At 46.7% G+C, this 23,495-nt stretch overlaps 1 protein-coding gene across 7 annotated transcripts in view; it reads left to right on the forward strand.

The window, feature by feature from the left end:
- Positions 1-23,495, forward strand: part of SGCG (sarcoglycan gamma) — a 131,774-nt gene that overhangs the window by 26,865 nt on the left and 81,414 nt on the right. Inside the window, exon 1 of one of the 7 annotated variants that reach the window (XM_045454677.1) lies at positions 1,073-1,201. The exons of 4 other annotated variants lie outside the window; for them this stretch is intronic. Coding sequence is in view for 1 of the 3 variants with exons in the window: in XM_045454591.1 (XP_045310547.1) it covers positions 22,927-22,932 (6 nt within the window). In the remaining 2 variants the exon portion in view is untranslated. Of the gene's footprint in view, positions 1-1,072; positions 1,202-22,698; positions 22,933-23,495 lie in introns of those variants that run through there. 2 more of the 7 variants (XM_045454591.1, XM_045454755.1) reach the window with 2 other exon arrangements.

Consider the following 23,495-nt stretch of genomic DNA (forward strand, 5'->3'; position numbering starts at 1 on the left):
GTCACGATCTCGCGGTCCGTGAGTTCGAGCCCCGCGTCGGGCTCTGGGCTGATGGCTCAGAGCCTGGAGCCTGTTTCCGATTCTGTGTCTCCCTCTCTCTCTGCCCCTCCCCCGTTCATGCTCTGTCTCTCTCTGTCCCAAAAATAAATAAATGTTGAAAAAAAAAAAAAAGCATCAAATGTCAAAAGACGTTAGGGTTATGAATAAATAGAATAAGAAAGAGAAGAGGTCTCCTGAGAGGAAAAGAAAATAAATATTAAGCATATGGATTATAATTACACCACTTCTCCTTTTCGAGTCTTAGTGCCAAAATCCAAATTTCAAACATACAATTTAGTCCATGTTAATTCAGGCAGCTCACCAGGGTGTACAAAAATAGGGCAAAATAAAAGATTATTGAAAAGCTCGATATTTATTTTCTTTACCTCTTATAAAAGTTCAATGATGTAACGTTTTCTATAAAGATAAAAACATCAAGATTGCACTGTTACATTCGCATACTTTGTTAAACATAAGTTTACTTTATCAGTAAAGAACGGTCATAATTTTAACATATGGGATGTATTTGCCTTCTCTTTATTAGGATGGTAATTCCTCAAGGTTTTCTTCGCAAACATTAAAATTTTTCACTTAAAAAGAGACTTAAAGAAACTGATCTTTAAGGAGTGACTATTCTAATATGCATTTCATTTGAATGAGAATAGTTTACACTTCATACTAATAAAGTCCTAAGTTGTAAATGCTGCCTGTTAATTTGAAATGATTTCTATGAGATTTTGTCAACATTAGCTTCTCCTGGAAACCAGTCTGCTTTTCTGCTATTCATTTAAGGTAAAGTTTATTTTAGAAAGTTATCATTACGTAAGGCCATCGTGATTCAAGATTTAAATGTTGGTTTTATAAGTATTTTCTTTTCTTTTTTTTGGCCCACTTAGAGCTGTGTCCCAGAATTGGTGCCCAAACAATTTTAAGTGTGGTATGAGCTGTTTATGTCACTGAGTAAAATTAGACACGCCTGTTGCTAATACGAGGGAATGAAACATGACACAAGGCCAAAACACGTGAGAGCCTTCCCGGCACAGTGGGTGAGACCTCAACCCTTCACTCATTCTGCAGGGAAGGGGAAAGTTCGAAACATTGAGTCCCTGCCTAACTCTGGAGCTGGTACTGCCCACGCCCCGTGCTTTCTGTGACGTCTAAGGTAAGGCCCAAGTTTTACCTTGGATTTTGTATCCTTCAGCTTGGATTTTTTTAAAACATCGCTACAATGTACAACTTAAAAACCGAGTAGGTACAAGATTTCTCCACTGTTTTTCTTCATAGGTGACATAATAGTTAATAAGTTCCTTTTAAAGTGTTGAATAGCTTTCTCTGGAAATGATTATATGTAAGTATCAATAACATTTAGTATCATTTCTCATTTCAACTCTTAAGTTACTCTGACTGCTAACACGTTGGTATTTTTCGCACGATTTGTGTTTCTAATGTTTTTAATCTGTAGAACTCCATGGTAGCATTTCTGTATTTATCGGACATTAAGTTGTATACTGTAGTTAATCTAGATAAAATATAATCTTTAAGATTGCCTGATTCTAATTCTGCCCTTCAGCTTTTGTGGTAGAACTACGTTTGCTTTACCTTTTGTCCATAGCTCTGTCGCAGACGTTAAAAAATAGAGTAAAGTTAATGAGAGCAAAATTTCAGGTCGTGAGATAAATCTGGGGAATAAGCAAAACAAGAGAAGAATACCAACTTCGGCTTCCCAAATATTCTTGGAGCAAAAACAGGAGAGAGTAGTTCTCTCCTAAAACCTGGAAAACAACGTGTTGTTCAAAACACTTGTCAAAAAGTAAATATAAATGAAGTAAAAGGTAACGGTGTGCCAACACTCGGGCCTCCTAAACTTGTCCGCTCTTTCTCTGTTTCCTGAGTTGATACAGGAGAGATTGGAAAGCAAGTTGAAAGGAAGGCGCAGAGAAAGAGGAGGGAAAATAGGACTCAGCTGGCAGAAAGACTGGCCAGCAGGATCGAGTAACTCACTGGCACGAAACGTCCTGTGTTTACTTTTTACTTATTTTCTCGGAAACATTTTGCTGAAACAGGTGCAAAGAGGCACACTCAGAGTTTCAAGACGAATGGTTCAAGTTGGTGTTAGTTTTATAGGTTCTAGAACTTAGACCTGAGATTTTCTTTCAAAGCCAAATGAAAAGTAAAGTACTTCTGCGTATGGAAATGTCCCCTTCCTGAGACTGAAAACTCCAGGTGTCCAAAAGAGGCTGTAAGCTCGCGCTGGCAGGTGCCAAGGGCAGGCCACCCCAAAGTGTAAAGGCCGGTTAAGAAACAGCCAGCAGAACACCCTGAGCCCCACTCCCGCACCTGTCTCCAGCCTCCCCTGTGAAAGGCGCCCTCCCTGTAGCAGGAGATAGAGAGACATCCTCATCACCTGAGGTGGAGAAGTTAGAGCCAAGAAGCCTATACGAGCAACTCTTGTTACTTTTTACTGATTTACGCCCCCAGCCAAAACTCTGCTTAGAATTCCTCGCGAACAGGGGGTGCCTGGGTGGCTCAGTCCGTTAAGGCGTCCGACTTTGGCTCAGGTCATGGTCTCGTGGCCCGTGAGTTCGAGCCCCGCACTGGGCTCTGTGCTGACAGCCTGGAGCCTGCTTGGGATCCTGTGTCTCCCCCTTTCTCGTGCTCTCCTCCACTCATGCTCTCTCTCTCCCTCTGTCTCAAAAATAAATGTAAGGGGCGCCTGGGTGGCTCAGTCGGTTGACTGACCGACTTCAGCTCAGGTCATGATCTCGTGGTCCGTGAGTTCGAGCCCCGCGTCGGGCTCTGTGCTGACAGCTCAGAGCCTGGAGCCTGTTTCGGATTCTGTGTCTCCCTCCCTCGTTCATGCTCTCTCTCTCCCTCTGTCTCAAAAATAAATAAATGTAAAAAAAAAAAAAAATTCTTTACAAATGGGAGCTCCCAAAGCCAAGTTTTCTTTGTCAATTCCTCACCGACTTATGGCCACTTTCTTCAAAAGGTATAAAAGCCACCCGCCCCCGTCTTGTCCTCGAGCCTCAACTTCGTTACTGGGCCTCCACGTGCGTGTGGTGAGCCTTTGGCTTGGTTTTGTTTGATTTGTTTTTTTCCCCCTTTATTCTTACACCACCTGGAAGACCTTCAAGGGTGGAAGGAAAAATATTTCCTCCCCTACACAGTTGAAACGCTGAAAATGAAATGGTTCCATGCTGTCCTTCAAAATACTCACCTTCTAGTCATATTGCCATCGGGTATGAAAATCCAGTAATAACTGTAAATGATGAGCGGCCCTCCTGTTGAACTCGGTGTATTTTGTAGGACCTCTGGCTCCCCCTCTGCTCCCCCTTTTACCTGGCTTCTCGTAGACGCTTGTTTCTTCTCGAATGAGCCCAGCCCGCCTGCTAAGCAACCCCTCCCCCAGGGGTTCCTAGTGGGAGGGGGAAAAACTCCAGAGCAGGATTCTGCGACGTTCCTACTCCTCAGAACCTGCCTCTACCCCTCCAGCCTTCCCTCCTCCTCTTCTTCTCAGCCTCAACAGCATCTGCCTAGCTCTGTGTGCTTCCGGACCCTCTACGAGGCCAGATATTTCCATGACGACCCCACGAGTGTTGTTGACTTCCCCGCCCACGGGGCTTGCCATTTTCAGGGCACAACTTCACTCAATTTTATACGTGATTTTGCCCTAGAGACACGTATGAAAAACTGGCAACAGGAGTATTCTTAGCAATTTGTAGATCTGCAGAAGTCTCCAGACTTCTCTCAGAACCCCTCGAAATATTGAAGAGTGCTGGGCGTGGGTCTGACTGGTGCGCAGCCTTGCGCCGATGAAAACCGAGCTGGGGTTGCAGGAGGGTGCGCTTGCCCCCAAAGGGATCCGCGCTTCCTCCGGAAGCAGTGGGGCACCATTTAAGCATTTGCCACAGAAAAGCCACAGAGACCGGATTATTCTTTGGGATGCTCCCTCTGGTTGCCCTGCAGGATGGGTTGGGGGCAAGGGGGAGGGAGAGGAGAGGAGTTCTAGAAAGCCCAAGGCTGAGGACTGGGGAACGAAGGGAGAGCCAGCAGGAAGAGGTCATTGCTGTCGAGATGGATGCCGTGAAAGCTTGCCTCACCTTCGTGACTATTTCAGTTCTCTTCTGAACGTTCTCAGTTAGTCTTATGTGTAGAACACCCCTGAAAAGCACTCTATGCGTGAAGAGGCAACCATTACAAGTTCAGGCTGTGAAGTCAGAGGGCCACTCTCCCGCCGTGGGGCCTTGTTTGTGCGGCTTGCTTCATTACCCTCAGCCTCGGTTTCCTCAGTTGTAAAAATAGGAATAAAATCGCAGTGCCTACCTCCTGAGGTTATAATGAGTGCCAAATGCAGTTGAGACAAAACATTTAGACAGGGTCTGACTTCCTCCTGAACCGCAGTCATACTCCTCCCCCCTCCTGACCCCACCCCTCCTTGTCTTCACAGTCACTGTCAATAATGAGGAAACACATAACCTCTTAGTCTCCGTGACCAGGAGGTCAGGGAGGAGCCTCAGAATGGTGAGTGATCAGGATTTCTAACATGCTTCTCCTGGATCCCCTAGGAAGGCACCGTGAGCCCCATATAGAAGGTGCTAGACTGAGGAATGCTCTCCACACGCAGTCTGGGCTGCTGAGGAGGAAATGCACATTCCAGAACACAAACAGAAAACCCTCTCTGGTATTCTTACTAACTTACTGGAAATCCCTATTGCCTTCGGGGAAAACAAAAACAACAACAAAAAAACAAAACTCAACTGACTGGGTTTCCTATGAACATTTTCCCTTCATAAAACATTTTAGATCTTAATGAAAATTTTATATGAAACATTCTAGAATGTTAATCTTGGTGAAACATAGAGGTATGCTGTCCCCCTACCGGAATGCATTTGAATGTGTATTCTGTGCAACAGTTGAAAATCGCTTTAAATCCTCGCATTTCAATCCTGAGGAAAAGGTGTCTATAAAGATAGAAGTGAATCGTGACCTTGAAGTTCTCTGAAACTTCTTAATGAACTGTCAAAGCAATCAGAAAATTGCATATACACTACATTTGATAAGAACCTTAATTATGCCTACCTCAAGAATTTCTTTTTGCCCTAAATCTTTCACATGGAGACTTGTAACTAAAAAGAAGCTCAGCTTGGTTGATACATTTAAATAACTTTTCTTTTCTTAAAATTGGTCCTTAACTTTGTGTGGGTATTTCTCGGAGTTAGCATTTAGTTGAATGCTATTTTTAGGGACTAGGCAAATTGAGGTTTTGAGGGGAAGGGGTTATATAGTTGCTTTGCCTGAAAATTTCAGTTCGGTTAGAAAACTCCAAGGACTTAATGACATAGATGACAGGCTTCTTTATTCCCTGGTTAAATGCAGTCTCCCTGTGTCACTCGAGGAACATTCTAAACTCTGTCTTCCTTTGTAAATAATGTCAAACGTCAGGGTCATGTCTATACAGGATGAATGGTACCAGGGCGGGCTCAGGTCACCCTCACCGGGCTGGTACACGAACTGGCCACTGAACCGCCAGTAACGGTTAGGACAGTTCTCTAGGTACCCACGTGTCACTAGACACATCTGTGTGTCTGGCTTCTCCTGCCCCGACCAGCTGTTCTCATCGCCTGACATTTATGCCTCTTAGAGAACATTCCCTTCACGGATCATTTGTACGAGCGTCCTCACCTCAGGCTCCGGAGAATCCGCCCTGAGATAGACAAGGTGGGCATCGATGTGTCTGACTGATCGCTTGTTAAAATCCCAATGTTTCCAACAGCCGTCGTTTAGACCAGTGTCCCCAGGAACCACCCTGAGCTGGAGATTTGCCTGCCGGGTTATTGGAGGGACAACACCCGCACGCGACCGAAGGCAGCCCAGTTGGGCAGGAGGGTTGAATAGCGATGTAGAGGCGTCAGAGCCGGGATGGCCCTCCGGGTTGTCCTCAGATTGAGGGAGGGGCCTGGGCTTTTGCCCCCCTGCTGTGATCAAACAGTGGATGCGGGACATACGGTAGGTGGGGCGGCTCAGGGCCATCGAAGCCATTCTCACCCTGAGGTGTCACTCGTGGCAGCTGGAAGAGTGAGGCCTGGGTTCTGAAGACTGACCAGGGTAATACGCCACTGCTGTTCACCCCTCGCGTCGTGCGAGTTACTCCACGTAGCTAATTTGGAGATCGCCCCCTGCCCCCCACAGGGTTCTAGTCAGTCTCTTTCCCCGAGGAAGCCACTGAAGGAACATCAGCGGGATGAACTACAGGCTCCGTGGCTGCCGTCAGTCTCCAGAAGGCAACCGACACTCATCGTGTCTCCCTCCCACCCGCCACCCCCGGCCACCCGTTCATTCCCACCTAATACCTTTGCTGGTCTAGGTAGCCAACCCGGGTGAGGACCCTGACGTTCACCTCTGAGGGGTCTGAGCCGTTGGTCACCGTGCCCTTACGTGTCAGCCTTTGCGTGAACACGTGTCCATTTGCCATCCGCACGGTCAGAGGATACCGAGGAATGCCCTTCCAGACCTTCTGGGTGACAGACATTCTTCCCAGCCAGGAATGGCGCGTCCTTTCCTCCTAACTGCTGTCTTGCTGCGAGGGGCTCAAGTGAATGGATGGTAGCGTGCACATTAATGGGACTCACGCTGCCCTCCCTGGTGGAAGCATTTCCCACCGGGGAACAGACTTCTAGATCCACAGAGCCCATAGTCGTGGGGATGGGAGGCCCGGATTTCCCATCCAGGTCATTAAAAGTGATGGTAAGAATGACCACTCCTACTCTCACCCTTGATTCCCAGGCCATGCGTTCTACCCATTGAGGACGGGATACGGTGCCACGTGGTGGTTCAAATGGCCGGTACGGACTGCATCCTGAGGCATCACCCACCCTCACAAGGAATCTCCACACTGGGGCCTCAACAGCAACCTCAAAAGGCTGTCCCATCCCGTTCTCGAGCCGGCAGCTCTGGGACATGCCATGGGGTGTTGAGAACAGTAGGCCCATAGTCAAGTGCCACGGTGCCCTTTGTTATGAAGTGGATCATTTGATTCACTGCAGTGTCACAGCGAGTCCCACACCAGTGGATCCAACATCTGTAGGTCCTCAGAGAGTCACGGTGGCCAGGGCCATGCAGGCGAAAGAGAAAAGCCCATACCCGTCCCGTGTGTTCCAGTCAGAGTGATACAATTGTCTTGCCATTGAGTGGCTGCTTGGACGTGTTGGGCTGTGTCCAGCCTCAGCGTGGGTGTCTGTTGTTGGCAGTTTAGACATTCAGTAGTGGCAGTAGCTAGATCAGCCTTGACGAGAGGGCACCCTCGTTGGGCCCACACGTGGCCTCCATCGCAGCCACTGTGTTAATGAACCCGCTGTGGGAGCACGGGGTGGGTGACGATGAGCTGGCTGCTGTCAGCTGGCTGAGTCATTCTGGCCATTTGGTGCCTCCTCCACAGTGGACACTCGGGAGGATGTTAGTGTGTGAAGCGAAGGTCTTTGCCCTTGTGCCCCCCCAGGTCCACCCTCAGGCTCTTTCCCTCATCTCGTTGTCGTCCCCCTTCCAGGTCCTGATGAAACAGCCAAGCCATTCACCCCTGTCGGTGAGACTGTCTGTATTCCAACCTCAGCTTGTCTCTGCTTCCACCAAAAGTGGATGTGCAGATGAACTGCCTGAAGCTTTGTGCTTTGGGAAGATTTCCTCTCAGCACCTTGACTGGGCCATGGTCCACAGCAAGACGTTTGTGGCTTGCACCAACCTACTGAGCCAACCCACCCTGAAGCCAGGTTTGGCCATTTTCTTCCTCTACAGGCTGGTCGTAAGGGACACCCCTGTGTGGCCAGAGGACTGAGATGAGGCAGAGGTGGTGGGTGACAGAACCATGAGCCACCTGTGCACGCAGCCTCTTGTGCCCTCTGCCTGCCCTGGTGCCTGGTATGCCACTTCTAACGTCCAGGAGATTACTGCTGGCCTCTGACCTCATGCCTCGGTGGAGGGCTAACAAAACTCAAGTTGTGATGGGAGATTCTGGCCACGTGGCCAGATAGATGTCTCACGGTCGGGTGCCCTGTGTCCACAAAAGCCCGGGAGCGCTTAGGGAAATGTTTTACAAATGGCATGTAATTCCCTACCGCAGACGGCACCACCTTATTCCAGAATGCTAGAGGACTATACTGTGATTCTTCCACAGGGTTGCCCTTTGCTCGTTGTACCGCAGCCCAGTCACGCGGCCTCTGGTTCTGCTGGAGCAGGGCTGGATGAGTCCTCGCACTGTGTGCTTGCTCCAGTGTCACAGGTGTTTCCTTCTGGGGACCTGGCCTCTCCAGTCGAGGGTTTCCACGTCTGGAAACTGAGCAGAGAGTTGTGATCTTTGTGGGGGCCAGGGGCCCTCAGCCCCCTGATCATCTGTCCTTGATGCGTCTTCTTGCACAAATGGAGAGAACTCCCTTGCTGGCTGCCCGTCTGTGTTTGTCCTCATCAACAACTAGCATGGAAGTTCCGGCCCTTGCCTTTCACCAGGTGTCATCCATTGCTTTCTCCAGGCCACCCGTTTCCCCAGGAAACAAACAAGCAACAGGAGACCGAGATTTGCATGGAGGACGTTCATTAGGAAGGGTTGCTAGGAGGAACACCTCTGTGGGAGTGGAGGAAGCAGGAGTGGGCAGAGGAAGAAGCTGGAGACAGAGGGCTCCGTGATCCCACTGGACTGGCTGGGCAGAGAGGAGAGGTGGGCGGTACTCTCTGGAGCCAGACTGACCCTTCAGAGAAGACATGAATGAAGACAACAAGGGCCAGGCCCTGTGCCACCAGAGCGACCTGTCATTAGCTGCCCTGGGAGGGGCGTCGCTTTGGATGGGGTGGGGGTGGGGGAGTGGGTAGCCCTCTTTGGCCAACGACAGTTCCAGGACCTCGGGTGCACACTGTGAGCAGGGAGTATTCCTGGCGGCCGAGAGAATGAGCTCCTCGGTGACTCGGTGACGAGGGAAGAAGGTCTACCCGACACCACACAATCTATGCAGTAGTCCTCAGGTTTGCTGCCTTTATGATTATTTGACCTTTGCGTGGATTTTTAGAAAATGATTTCTTTCGTGACTGTTTTACTTCTGTAAGTAGGACTCTTTGGTCATATAATCCAGTAGAACAGCAGTTTATAAAGAGCATTTAATGGAGAATTGATCTCTGCGTTATTTTCATCCATTTGTTCATCAAATATTGGCAGTGTTCTAGGGAGCGGGACTGGCCAAGAGCGTAACAGAAGAAAAAAAAAAATCCTGCCCTTGTGGATATGGGACAAACGATATGAGAACGTGGACGCAATATTTTTTGGATGTTGCGTAAGATAGGAAACTGGAGGCAGGAGAGAGAAATTAACGTCGCTTGGGTTCATAAGCAGGGGAATAAGTTAAAGCTATCAACAGAAAGGCCAGCATAACTCCACCTTACGTAGTGGCTAACTTCAACTAACTAATTATCCCTTTGCTCTCAGTATAGACAAATAGAGGTCATTATTATTTTGTGATTACTTTGATTAAATCATATTCTGTTATCAAAGCGTTTTATTTTTTAAACTGTTTAAAGTTTATCTTAAGAGAGAGAGCACGTGCACATGCACACACGACTGAGGAAGGGGCAGAAAGAGAGAGAGAGAGAGAGGGAATCCCAAGCAGGCTCTGTGGTGTCAGCACAGAGCCTGACACAGGGCCCGAAGCCATGAACCGTGAGATCATGATCTGAGCTGAAGTCAGGAGTCAGATGCTCAATGGACTGAGCCACTCAGGTGCCCCTGTTATCAAAACATTTTAAAGGGACGAAAACAAAAAATAAATATTTAATTTTTTGATATGCTGAGAGGAATTGATCATGAACATTTTTAACATAATGAGTCTATTTAAAATATGGAAAATATGTAAATATGTGAATCATTTATACAATTTAGTATATTGGCATTTGGGTTTTGATCGATTATATCAATGATATTGTAGAGCCTTTCTGATCTGGTGTGAGTTGTATCTGTAATAATAGTTTCCAGAACTTTGTCAAGATGTAGCACCGTCATCTTCTATAACTACGTATTCTTTGAAATTCCAGTATGATCTAGCTTCAAAGTCAAAAGACCACGAATGTTGTACTTACTATACAATAATAGCAACTCTAACACTCTGTGCTAAACATTGTTTTAGGAACAGTGCCCTTTCCCTTTGGAGCTAGGGTGGCAAATTTCGGGGAAATACTGGCCTCCAAATACGTAAGACTTACGAATATACTCGGGCATATATCAGAGCATATGTTATAAGGTTAACTGGGTTGGTCGTGAATGTTTGGTGCCCGATGGTAATAAAAGGGCTTTGTTTGGAGTAATGAGAGTGATCAGAAGCATAATAACCTTAATGAAACTTACAATTCTCACGATGTGAAATACATGTAAGGCACCCATGAGTCTTCTGTTCCACCTGGTGGGAGAAAGATACCAGCAGGTTAGGAGTTAGATGCACCCTCAGAACTCTGGGAATCCCAACTGTAAGCATTTGGGCACTTCGAAGAAAACGATTACATTACTCATGATAGTAGGAAAGCATTTATAAGTTATAATGCCAGTAAACAGCCCAGTGAAGGCTTCGTGTGTTAAAAGAAATTCTTGAAAGATTGCATAATTAAACTCTATGTTTGGTGATCCTTTTTTTGTTGATAAAGCATTCAAGAAACACTATGAATGAAATGTTCCACATATTTGCAGATAGTTTCTGAGTAATTTGACAAAGCACAAAATCAACAACAAACACATGGGGGAAAATGGTAACCATATACAGTTTCCTAAAAGACTACATATTAAATCAGGAAATAAATAGTCTCGGTCATTTTGGACCCTCGAAATCAGAGAAGTGGATATTTTAAAGACAAGGCGATAAGCCAAGACCGAATAACATCATATGCCTTCCGCCTCCACTTTCGTCTTCACTGTAAGAAACTGTGAGTCTCCAAGTAAATCTTGCGTACCATTTGCCCAGAGCTTGAGTAGGACCACAGGTTGGAGTAGAATTTGAGAAAGGAATGCCAGTCTGAAGAAGGAAAAGGAGATAAAACAGCAAGGGGGACCACATTCTCAAGGAAGCAGGTGCAGGGATCAGAAAGAAATGTGGCTCCGTGGGCCTTGTCTCATGGACAGGGCCAGGTGGCAAAGCCACAAAGCCCTGCCGAAAAGCTCTTCGAACATATTCCACCAAAATTCAGGACGTGTCTTCGGACGAAGGAGTCTCCACTGTGAGGAGGAGGAGTCTCCACTGTGGGGCCTTTTGACTTGATCGGTTGACAGAATCCATCACGGCATCACAAAGTTTTCATCATAGAGCTAAGCAAGGGTGTCTTTAGAAATCAGGCTGGTTTTATGTGAAAGCAACAGGGAAATACCTAAGATAAGACGGTTGAAAAGCAAAAGTAGGAACAGTGCTTTTCTGATGCTAGTCTTCCTCCAAAATCCGACTCCTTTATCTTATCAGGGTAGAACTTTATATGATCTTGACCCTTAAAATGTGCTGTTCGGACACAAAGAGAGCTTACGATTCCCATTCGTGCTAGAAAATGGAGTTGTGCGCAGGATCGCCGAGATGTGGAATGAGGGAAGTGTCAGCCTATGAATTATGACATACGCATCAATCATATCATTATGCCAATAAAAGGGTCTGGCAAACAATGATGTGTAAATCAATCATTTTCCCCTTTTGTTTGGTGTGTTCCCATTCTTTTCCAAGCTATTCATGGAGTTTCTATTGAAGTTGGTAGGCTCTCAGTTAAAGAATGGGTAGGAGAGATAATACGATCCTTGGGTAGAGATGGAATGACTTGCATTTTCACGCGTAATGCCGTTTCGTAGACATTTCCATGTACTCTGTTCCACAAGTACACTTAATTTTTTCATGTTTGTTTTTGAGAGAGAGCCCACACGTGCGAGCGAGCGGGGGAGGGGCCGAGGGAGAGGGAGACCCAGAATCGGAAGCAGGCTCCAAGCTCCGAGCGGTCGGCACAGAGCCCGACGTGGGGCTCGAACTCACCAGCTGCGAGATCATGACCTGACCCGAAGTCGGACGCTTCGCCGACTGAGCCACCCAGGCGCCCTGTCCACAAGCACATTTAGATGCGAATGTGTCTTCTTTGGCCTGCCTGCCTGTAACCAGTACATATATAATTGAGCCCCTACTCTGTTGGCAAGTCCTACTCTCAGTGCTGTGTATGTGACAGTGAACAAAACATTCTTCCTGCCCTCGTGGAGATAAGAGTCTAAAGACGAACAGACCAGAAAAAAGTAAACCAATGAAGGCAGCATTATCCGTCCTGGAAAATGAGGGAAATAAGCAGGCCTCGGTTGTAAATGACAACGGGGCGGGAGGTACACGGAAGGGGTGCTGGTGGAAGTCCATCTAAGTCCCGGCCGAGGTGGCAGCCACGTGGCACAGACCACGTGATTCGGGCAGAAGGAGCAGCGTGTGAAGGCTACAGGATAGGAAAAGCTGGTTCTGTTTGAGGGATCGGAAGAAGTCAGCGCTGAGAAGGGCACAGTGGGATGAGATGGGACGGCATGGGGCTGGAGAGGCGGGACGCAGCCCCGGAGTGGAGCTTCGTTCCAGGGGCAAGGGAGGCCACTGAGTGACCTTCCCCAGGGTGACGCGGGGTTGCCTTAGGGCTTCTCGCAGCGCCTCAGTATACATTTTGTTAACTAACTTGGCTCTCACTGCAGCCAACCACTACTGGCCCTCTGCATTCGCTGTGCGCGCACAAAGTCACAGGTTAACGGTAGGTATGAGCCCCGCGAAGAAGCAGACCCTAGTTGGTACCAAATAACACCTGGTTCTGGTTACGAAGCTAGTTCTCCAGGGGCTCCCAGGAGGCTCAGTCGGTCGAGCGTCTGACTTCGGCTCAGGGAATGATCTTGCCGTTCGTGGGCTCGAGCCCCGCGTCGGGCTCTGTGCTGACAGCTCAGAGTCTGGAGCCTGCTTCCGATTCTCTGTCTCTGCCCCTCCCCTGTTCACACTCTGCCTCTCTCTCTCTCTCTCAAAAATAAGTAAGAATTTTTTAAAAATTAAAAAAAAGCGAGGTGTCCAAATGTGGCAGCCTTTGTTATGACACTTTCACGGGCACACCTGTAACTGACGTGAGTGCTGTTCTTAATTACTCTGCCGCGTCTGAGCTCTTCCAGCTTCAGTTTCTGGATGTTACTGTTACTCCTTAGATACTGTATAATGACACCTAAAAGCCTCAGATTTCGGAGTTCATTTAATCAAAACAAGGACAAAACGCTAAGAAAAGTATATTTGAATTGCCCACCTTTATAAACCTAACGCTTTGAAAATAAGCCTCTATCTGAACCATGAAACAAAACGTGACATTTAAAACCACAGTTTCTTGGGGTGCCTCGGTGGCTCAGTGGGTTAAGCATCCAATTTTGGCTCAGGTCATGATGTTGCTGTGAGTTTGAGACCCGTGTGGGGCTCCGTGCTGATGGCTCGGCGCCCGGAGCCCACTTGGGATTCTGTGTCTCTTCGCCCTCTCTGCCCCTCCCCTGCTCATGCCCTGTCTCCCTCCCTTCCTCCCTCCCTCTCTCTCTCTCTCTCTCTCTTTCTGTCTCTCTCACAAAAATAAATAAACATTTAAAAAAACAGGGTTTTTTAGCTAACATTTGTATGACAGTGGGTTTGATGTTTTCTTTTTCCTTGTAGTCACTCGTTCATTTAAATAAAGGTTTCTTCCCATTTAGCTTTCTTAGCTACTTACAGGGCACTTAATCCTCTTGGTTTGGTGTATTTTGTAAAGATCTTTTTTTAAATGGCAACGTTTGCCGTTTTATTTTAAGAGTCAATCGTGGTGTAAGGACGAGAGGATAATTTGATGACCTTTTAATCTGTCTGAGTGTGGACTTGTGTATGTATTTAGAATATTGGGCATGTGATTGTAACTTTGGATGAAATTGATAATTACGATCCGTGTACTTTGCTCTATTTAGGTTTACGATGCTGAGCAATTTGATGAAAAGGTAAAGCAGATCTATTCTTGAAATTAGTCATCCTAACTAGTGATCAAGTTGGGATGAATATGGTAAATTAATTACTCACTTCAGTATTATCAAAGGAATATATATGTATACACACACACACATATCTCAAAAGATAGATTTGTATAAATTCTATAAATCTGACAACATTTGGGGGAGGCATTTAAAAATTTTATTTACATGTTTATTTTTGAGAGAGACAGATACAGAGCTCTAGCAGGGGAGCAGCAGAGAGGGAGGGGGACACAGAATCCCAAGCAGGCTCCAAGCTGTCAGCGCAGAGCCTGATGTGGGACTCAGACTCACCAACTGTGAGACCATGACCTGAGCCAAAGTGGATTGCTTAACCAACTGAGCCATCCAGGTGCCCCTAGGGAATGCAATTTTAAATGAAAAAAAAAGAGACTGAGGAAATTGTCTTAACAATTTTTAAATTTCATCATCTTTTTTCCTGTGGGTATACATTTTAATATGTATTTCAAAATTCTATCTTTTTCACTTAACACACGGTCATTAAGTGTGTTAAGTTAAGTGTGAAAATTTTCCTGGGATTTTTTTTTTTCATTTCAAGTCGTTAATTCTGTCCTAGTGTGAGAATCCAGTGAATTCGTTAGTCTTCATTATTTATTTAGTGTCTAGTTTTTCACCATCCTAGATAATGCGACCGTAGATATCCTGAAACACAAATCTTCATTTTCCTTCCTAATTGTTCCTTTGGACTAAGTTCCTAGAATTGAAATGCCTGTGCGTGTTTGAGGTTCTTGGTACTTAGCGCCAAGTATCTTTCTAGAAGGATTATGTTCCCCTTCCCGCTCACCAGCAGAGGAGTACCGTGGTTATTTTTCAGACACTTTGCCGATGCTGGCTATTGTCAGTTTTTCAGTCTCTCTCAGTCTTTGCGGACAAGTCCAGTGCTCATGGTTACTTGAATTCCTTGGAGTCACAGTGAAGCTGAACTTTTTTACCGCGTGTATTACTGGTCAGTTAAGTTTCTCTGATGTGCGTGCGTGGCCTTGCGCAAGTGTTGCTGGGTTACTTGTGGTTTTTAAGGGCATCCACCTTGCCTTTAAGGCACATGATCCCCCCAGTTTACTGCCAGCTCTTGAGTGTTTCTTGTTCTGACGTGCTTTCTGTCACACATTGGTGAGGGTGGGCTCGTCCCCGTACTCCTTGTTCTAAACCGTGGCTCCCATTCCGAGTGATGAGTTCTGTAATGCAAGCAGGGAGGCAGGAAGTTAGCTAATTACTGTGGGAAGGAGCTGTCTTTGAGAAGTCTGAAAGCACATGGAGGTGCAGCTGGGCCTGCGGTTCTCAGTGCTGTCATGACCTAGTCCGCTTTAACCGATAAGCACACTATCTTCCTCCTTCCCCGGAAGAGTGGCCCACGCGTCCTGGATGCCTCTTGTTTCTCGCCTTCCGTTTACTTATCGCTTCCATTTACTTATCACGAAAGCGGGCTTGCTTTAGACGCTTCTAATCGTCTTTCCTCTCTCTGTCTGCCCTTTGTCATGATCTCATGTTTCATACTGAAGCACAAAACTATGCTTTGCCTCCTGTAAGTCCTACTGTCTATGCATTCATTTGTCCACCGCATACTCACCGATTGCCTGTCACGGGTGCATCACTCCTACTGGCCTCGCTGACACAGTCGTGCAGTTGAACCCCCCCCCCCCCGCCACGGTTACATAATTGTGCAATTGACCACTCACCTCAGTCCATGCCTTTTCGTTTTAATAGATGATGTAACATGATAGCACTAGATGTGTAGTAAGAAATTACAAGGTGAGGGTGGCTCAGTCAGTTAGGTGTTCGACTCTTGGTTTCGGCTCAGGTCACGATCTCACCACTCGTGGGTTCGAGCCCCATGTCAGGCTCCAAGCTGATGGTGCGGAGTCTGCTTGGGATTCTCTCTCTCTCCCCCTCTCCCTCCGCCCCCTCCCCTCCTGCTGTCTCACTCCGTCAGATAAATAAATTTAAAAAGTTACGCCACCTGGATATTAGAGCTGTGTTACGTGGTATGAAAGGCAGTTTTTGAGAGTGTCAAAAATGATTTTCCTACGGTTTTTGGGTTGACGTGATGGGTGCTATTAGATGTGTGGTCCACCCCCAGTCAGCATGCCCTGTGGCCTGGCAGGACCTTACTCAAAGCAGTCAGAATTCCAACCCTAACACGTGGGTGACTCTCCCTTGGAGAAATGAGGTGGCTGAGGAGCTGGTGCCCACTGGACATCCTCCCCCCGCCTTGCCTTGTGGTTATGGCAGGAAAACACAGTCTGAATCATGTGTGTGTGTCTGAGTAAGCATGATCTCAAGCCTCAACCCCGTCCTCTTATCCTATTTCAAAGACTTTGGTTTCTGTTTTATCCGTTAGTGTGCAATGCAGTTCTGATTGTACTGTATTATCACCAGAGCAGAGAATTTGTCTGAAGCCGATCCATTGGCCCTTCTTCATACTTTCTTGTTGAACTAGCATGTTATCGGACTTTGCAAATGTTACCCGTATGCTTGAGAAAAATAAGCACTTCCCAGTTTCGGGGATAGGGCTCTATGCATGTCCATTCGAACACATTTCAGTTGTATCGTTTAGGTTTCGTGTAGCGCCACTCATTTAAGAGGGCTTGATCTATCCGTAGAGGTATGCTAAAATCACTGTGATGATGGCTTCCTTCACTGTTTCCTGAAGTTCTCCCATTTTTATTACATGTATACAGATGAATAGATGTTTGTTAGACGCATACAAGTCTAGCATTTCTACAGCTGCCCGGTATGTATTTTATATCTATAGTATTACAGCAATACCCCACCCTAACGTGCCCTGTCATTATGGGCGTTCATATATAACATAAATGAGAGATGGCTCCTGTCCTCTGCTCCTGCCCCGTTGTCAAAGGAGGGGTGGCTGAAGTTTTCCTCTCCTTTTGGGGGAAAAGGATGTGTGGTGATGTGTGCAGGCTGGAAATAAGCAGCACCAGTAAAGGGCACCCCATTCACCAATAGTCTAGATTACTCGTCCCAGAACAGGTGAGCTGGGAGATTCTTGGAGTCACTGCTGCTTCCTCCTTCCCTTCCTTCTGGGGATTGCTGTGCAGGCCCAGAGTCTCAGCATCGCTCCCAGCAGTTGCCCTACCGAGAAGTGCTAGCTGGAAGGGTGGATTTGAATTCTCTGCCACACTCTGGACTCTTAGCCCACAGCCTATAGATAGGCCCTCGCTGGGGTGAGTTCATTAATTCTGCAGCAAGGCTACGTTTACAAAGTCGAACGCTGTCGTGTTTTCTAAGATTTATCTTCTACAGCGATTTTCTTTTCGGCTGGATGTGACCTGTTAGATACAGAGAAGACATATATTTTGTATGTCTTATAGGTTTAAGCTATATAACTCCCTTTTGAATTTTAAAATATAACTGAGTTTCTCGTTTCTAAAGGGTCTGTTTAGTTCTTTTCAAACCCATCTTTTTAAAAATCACATCATAGTAGCTTCTTTTCAACATCTTCCAGGGGTTTATGATCTCTGTGTCTCAAACTCCTGGCAACAGCCTGTCCAAATTAGGCGTGTCAATAAATGATGTTTGAAATTAAGAATGCCACTTAACAACATTTATTTAGTAGACACAATGCTCCGTTCACTACGTTATGTCCCATGACAAGAATCAAAGAATACAGAAGACAGAATTCCTGTCCATGATGTGGTTTTATTTTCAATAATAAACAGGGAACCATTAATTCAAAGCAGATAAAAACTGATACTTATGAAAAAATGTATTCTAGTGCTTCATATTTGATTCCCTATCTATTAAAATGTTGATAATTGGGGCGCCTGGGGGGCTCAGTCGGTTAAGCATCTGACTTCAGCCCAGGTCACGATCTCACAGTTCCTGAATTCGAGCCCCATGTGGGGCTCTGTGCTGACAGCTCAGAGCCTGCCTACTTCAGATTCTGTCTCCCCCTCTCTCTGCCCCCTCCCCCACTTTCTCTCCTTTAAAAATAAATAAACATTAAAAAAAATTTAATAAAAACTAAAATGTTGATAACCACATTTGAGAGAAGCACTTCAAACCCATCAAAATTAAGTATACCACCATCAACATACTTTGAGGATTAGGTTAACAGGAAAAGAGGCGTAATTTAAAAAAAAAGTTTTTTTAATGTTTATTTACTTTTTTGAGAGAGAGACAGAGACAGAGTGCGAATGGGGGAGGGGCAGAGAGAGAGAGGGAGACACAGAATCCACAGCAGGCTCCGGGCTCTGAGCTTTCAGCACAGAGCCCGACGCGGGGCTCGAACCCACGGACCGCGAGATCATGACCTGAGCCGGAGTCAGACGCTTAACAGACTGAGCCACCCAGGCACCCCAGGGAATTCATTTTTGAATGATAACATAAGTTATTTAAAAAACTAAAGTGGTCTATGAAGGTAATTTTTATTCAAGATGCAGTAAAACTCAAAATTCCTTATCTTGGATTATAAGTTTTAAGTTCTAAGATAAAGCATCATTTCATTAATGTTTTTGTACAAGGCTTATAAATAAATCACAAAGTGCTCTGCCTTGTTGCAGTGCACTTTCCTGCCAGCACGAATGCTGCCTTGCTGTTGTCTGACTTCAGAGTCCTGAAGAATTGGTATCCTTCCCAATGCTGATTATAATAATATCTGAAGGAAGCTAGCCAAAGCAGATAGTCTCTGAGAGTCTCTTCTGGCAAAAATTTAATACACGGTGTCAAATAAAAAATGAAAACCACTATGAGCTATGAGGACTGTAAGCTAATAATTTATTAAATAACAAAATCGACTCTTTAGAAGAAAATTTAAGTTGAGTGTTCCGCCTGGCCACTTACATCATGCCTGTCTAGAATAAAGTCCTCGTTTTCTGCGTAATAGTCAGCACTGAGAAATAGCGATACCCGCTTGGCCAAAATACGTAAAGCGGGCAACGGTAAAACGCGATAGAGTAAGAACTACAACCGGGAAAACAAATAGATACGAAAGGAGAAGTCGTGGCTTTGGTAAATACGGCTCGAGTCTGGAAGGACCGGAAAGCAGGTCACTGGCTTCTGAGAGTCAGCCTGGAGTCGGTATGGTCTGCTGAGGAAGCGGGGTCCGGCCTCTTCCTTGGGCCATCAGCAAAGCAGGGGTGCAAATGTGGGGTGACTCCTAGACTAAACAGAGCACTTTCCCCGGTTTCCTCTCTCCTGGGAGACCCTCCAGAGATTGTAGGGTAGAGCCTGCCTTCTCTCTCGCAGCAAACAGCTGGTCACACTAACCTAGTCCGTTGTGAGTGGGTTTCCACTTACTAAATATAAACAGTTGAGGGAACTCTGAGGTAACTCTCAACGTATTTTTGTTGTTGTTGTACATTTAAATTATCTGGGTATCTGTGCATTCAACGTTTATACTCAATTTATTGAGCAAATGTTTATCGAGGCGTACTACGTGCCAGGCACTGCTCTAGGCACCCGGGGATACAAGAAAATAACCCAACAATTGAGAGCCCTACCTTCTGGGGGCCTCTATGCGCTGAGGTGAGCCTTTACAGTAAAGTAAGTCTGTAAGGTATATAGTACGTCATGTAGAGTTAAGTGCTATGGTAAAAAAAATAAAAATAAAGCAAGAAGGAGCGGAGAGAAATATGCAGTGGTGAGAGCGGAGGGTTGTTATTTAAATCAGATGACCAGGGAAGGCTGGTTGATAAATGCTCTTTGAGCAGGGAGTTGAGGGATGTGAAGGAGACGCCAGCCATTATCTGGGAGAAGACCTTCCAGGTAGAGGGCATTGCAACTCCAGAGTTCACGCTTGGAAGGTACGCGGGTGAGTAAGACTGGTGTGACTGAGCCAGGAGTAAGGAGGAGAGCGGTAGAGGACAAGGTGAGGATGGGCCCTGCCAGTCAGGCTGAGGATGTCGGGGTTTACTCTGAGTGGAATGGAAAGCCGCAGGAGGATTTCATGGAGAGGTGCTCGGTGACCCAGTCGATGCTTTCACAGGACCCCTCTAGCCCCCATGTTGGAAATGGACTGTGGGAGATTTGGGATAGAAGCAGAGAACTGTGAGGTGGCCGCTGCAGTCGGCCAGGTGACCGATGGTGAGACACAGTCAGATCCGGATTATTGGTAGCACTTCGATTCACTGAGTTGTTGATGGATTGCATGTGGTATGGAGAAAGAAAGGGATTAAGAACAACTTAAAGATTTTTGACGAGCATCTTTTTTCTTAATTTGTTAAAGTTTATTTCTTTGTTTTGAGAGAGCGAGAAAGAGCACAAGCAGGGGAGGGGCGGGAGAGAGGATCCCAAGGAGGCTCTGCACTGTCAGTGTAGAGCCCCATGCGAGGCTAGATCCCACGACTGGGAGATCATGACCTGAGTCAAAATCAAGAGTCAGATGCTTAACCGACTGAGCCACCCAGGTGCCCCTTGACTTGAGCACCTTGAAGAATGAACGAAGTTGCCACTCAGCGATTTGGGGACAGTTTTACAAGGAGCAGGTTGGGGAGATGAGGTCAGCTTTGGTCAGGACATGTGCAACTTGAGATTCCCAGTTGGGGAATCTTGAGTTCAAGGTGAGCCATAGCTAGGAACTAGGAGTCCTCAGCTTAAAGACACATCCACAACTGGGGGTAAATTCAAATGAAGAGGGGAAGTAATCTCGGGGCTGAGCCTGTGGCTCAGAGATGATGAGGACACGGCAAATGAGAATGAGCAGCCATCGCCATTGCAAGTGGGGTCTCCGGAACCCTAGCGGAAGAGGAGGCAATGACTATTTGGCATGTGCTAACCCTGGGTCGTGTGAGCCCACTTTGCTTAGCAACACGGAGACCCTTGATGAGCTTACCAGAGCAAGTTCAACGGGTGGCCGGTGTGAAAGCCTGTCTGGAAGCGAGTTCTAGCGAGAAGGCTGGCACAGAATTAGAAAAACAGTGGGTATGGTCAACCCACTCAAGGAGTTTTGCTGGAGGGAGGAGTGGAGAAATGGAGCTGGGGCTGTAGATATTTGTGAAGCACCTCCTGTTGGCCAGAGCATTCGGTGGTAAGACATAATCACTGTCCTCAGGAGCCCCAGGCTGGTGGCTCGCCCCTTCTGATAAGACCGCTTTTTCAGTCTTTATGTAGTTTATCCTTGTTAGTATTCTTTCAGTAATAAGATCCTAGAGACCTCGTATTAGAAGTCCTCTTTCCAACAGGTCTTTTCTGAAAATGCTTTAGCAGAGACCGCATGTTTTATTTTTACCTACTTAGCCTGGGTCCCCTTTGGAATTAGCTCCTCATCAACAATCGTTATTTTAGAAGAGTGTTAGACCGCAAGTGCCAACTCTTTTCTTAATGGATTCAGTGCGTTCATAAATCATAGAATGTTTTGTTTAGGGTGTAATTCGGAGAAAACACTCCATCTATCTAGCCCCATTTACCAGCCTCATCTCTGGCAGGTAGGTAGCCCAATTAGTGTTTGTCAGATTCAGTAGTTCTATTTTTTTTTTAAATGTTTTAACGTTTATGTATTTTTGAGAGAGAGACAGACAGAGCGTGAGCAGGGAGGGACAGAGAGAGAGGGAGACTCAGAATCCAAAGCAGGCTCCAGGCTCTGAGCTGTCAGCACAGAGAGCCCGACTGAGGGCTCGAACCCACAAACCGTGATATCATGACCTGAGCCGAAGTCGGACGTTTAACCGACGGAGCCACCCGGGCACCGTCTTTCTTTCTATTTTTTCATCCATTCACTCATTCCCTTAAGGCTTCTATTGTGTCACTATTATTTGTCAGTTACCCTGTTTTAGGGGCACAGCAATGAAAAGGCTCACATAGAGTTTACGTTCTGAGGAGGGGGGAGTCAGTAAACAAGTGAATAGTCAAATAAAACAGATTCCCAGGACGAGTAGGAGGGATTTAAGGGCTACCCTCATCACAGAATTGCTATTGTCTGTCCTGTAAGCCACAGCAAAATTGTCTTAAATGGATATTAAAGTCTTCCCCGTCTTATGTAAGTGGGAACAAAAGCTTCCTATGAGAGGCAGAATAATGACCCTCCACATATGGCCGTGTCCTAATCCCTGGAACCTTGCATGGTAAAAGGAATGGTTCAGTTGTGATTATGTTAAGGCCTTTGAGATGGGGAGATTATCTTGGATTACCGAGGTGGGCCCGCTGTAAACCCAAAGGTCCTGATGACGGAGAAGCAGGAGGGTCAGAGTCAGAAAGGAGCCGGGGCAACATAAATAGAGGTTGTAGCCAAGGAGTGTGGGCAGCCCTGGAAGCTGGAAAGAGGAAGGAGCAGATTTTGCCTGGCTCCTCCGGAAGGATTACAGACCTCCCCACACTTGGATTTTTAGCCCCCACAGACCCACTTTCAGACTTCTGACCTCCCAAACCGTAAGATACTGAAGTTGTGTTGGGTTAAGCCTCTAGGTTTGTGGTAATGTGTTGCAGCAGCAATAGGAGACTATATATAGGAATAGAAATGTGTAGCAGTTGGAAACTCTGTGTGTGTACACACGTTCTTGGAAAGCTGCTATTTTCACGGATCCGGAGCGATGGCGTGAAGTGGCGCACTGGCTATAAATTCAGACACTCTGGCCACCCTTCCCGATCCACTTGCGGTCTGTTAGCCCACGCTTCACAGAAATTGTGGGGTTGCCACCATTATTTCGGATGATGGCAAACAGTCCGAGAGAAGCGTAAGAGGGTAAGGCAATGGCAGGTGACTGCGTGCCCGGAGAAGGCTTCTTTGAGCAAATGACATGCGATCAAATGACATAGGAGCTGCCACTGGAGGCTGAGAAGGAGCCCGCACGCAGAGTGTTTCAGGTGGACGCGATGCCCGGGATGGAGGTCCTGGGGTGAGATGACCTGGTCTGTTAAGGAGCAGCCGGAGAGGAAAAGGTAAAATGGTGGTAGGTGATGTCCAAGAAGTGCGCAGAGACCCTTCACGCGGGGTCTGCCCGGTGATCGAGGAGTTCAGATGTTCTCAGTGCCGGGGGGGAAGCCACCTGAAAGTCTGGAACGACACAGCTTGCTTCCATCTTGCACGTTTGGCTTCTGGGTGGAGAATGGCTTCTGGAGGGAAACGATGGTACAGACGAGAGAGTTTGTGGTGGCCCGACTAGGGTGGTAGCCAGAGGGTGGACGGATTCAGGATGTGGATTAAGGCGGAGGTGAGGCGATGTGAGGTTTGGAGGGAAAAGGGAAGAAGCAAAGGTCGCTCCTGGGGCTGGGGAGCAACGGCGGGGTGGGGTGCGGTGGGCCCTGAGTCAGGAAGGCCCAGGAGCTCAAGCCAAGGAGCAGGTAAGTTACACCAGTGTGGAACCAGTAAGCCCTGAGGTTTCGAATAACGTAGACGGTCCGTCCTGCGGGTCTGCAAATCCCGTGTGCTGAATAGCATAGTTTTATATAATCACAACACAGGAAAATGCCAGTTGTTGAGCGAGAAGGAGATTTAAAGAGTTATTTCAGACTG

Source organism: Leopardus geoffroyi, chromosome A1 (genome assembly GCF_018350155.1).
Source record: "Leopardus geoffroyi isolate Oge1 chromosome A1, O.geoffroyi_Oge1_pat1.0, whole genome shotgun sequence".
NCBI classification, from domain to species: Eukaryota; Metazoa; Chordata; class Mammalia; order Carnivora; family Felidae; genus Leopardus; species Leopardus geoffroyi.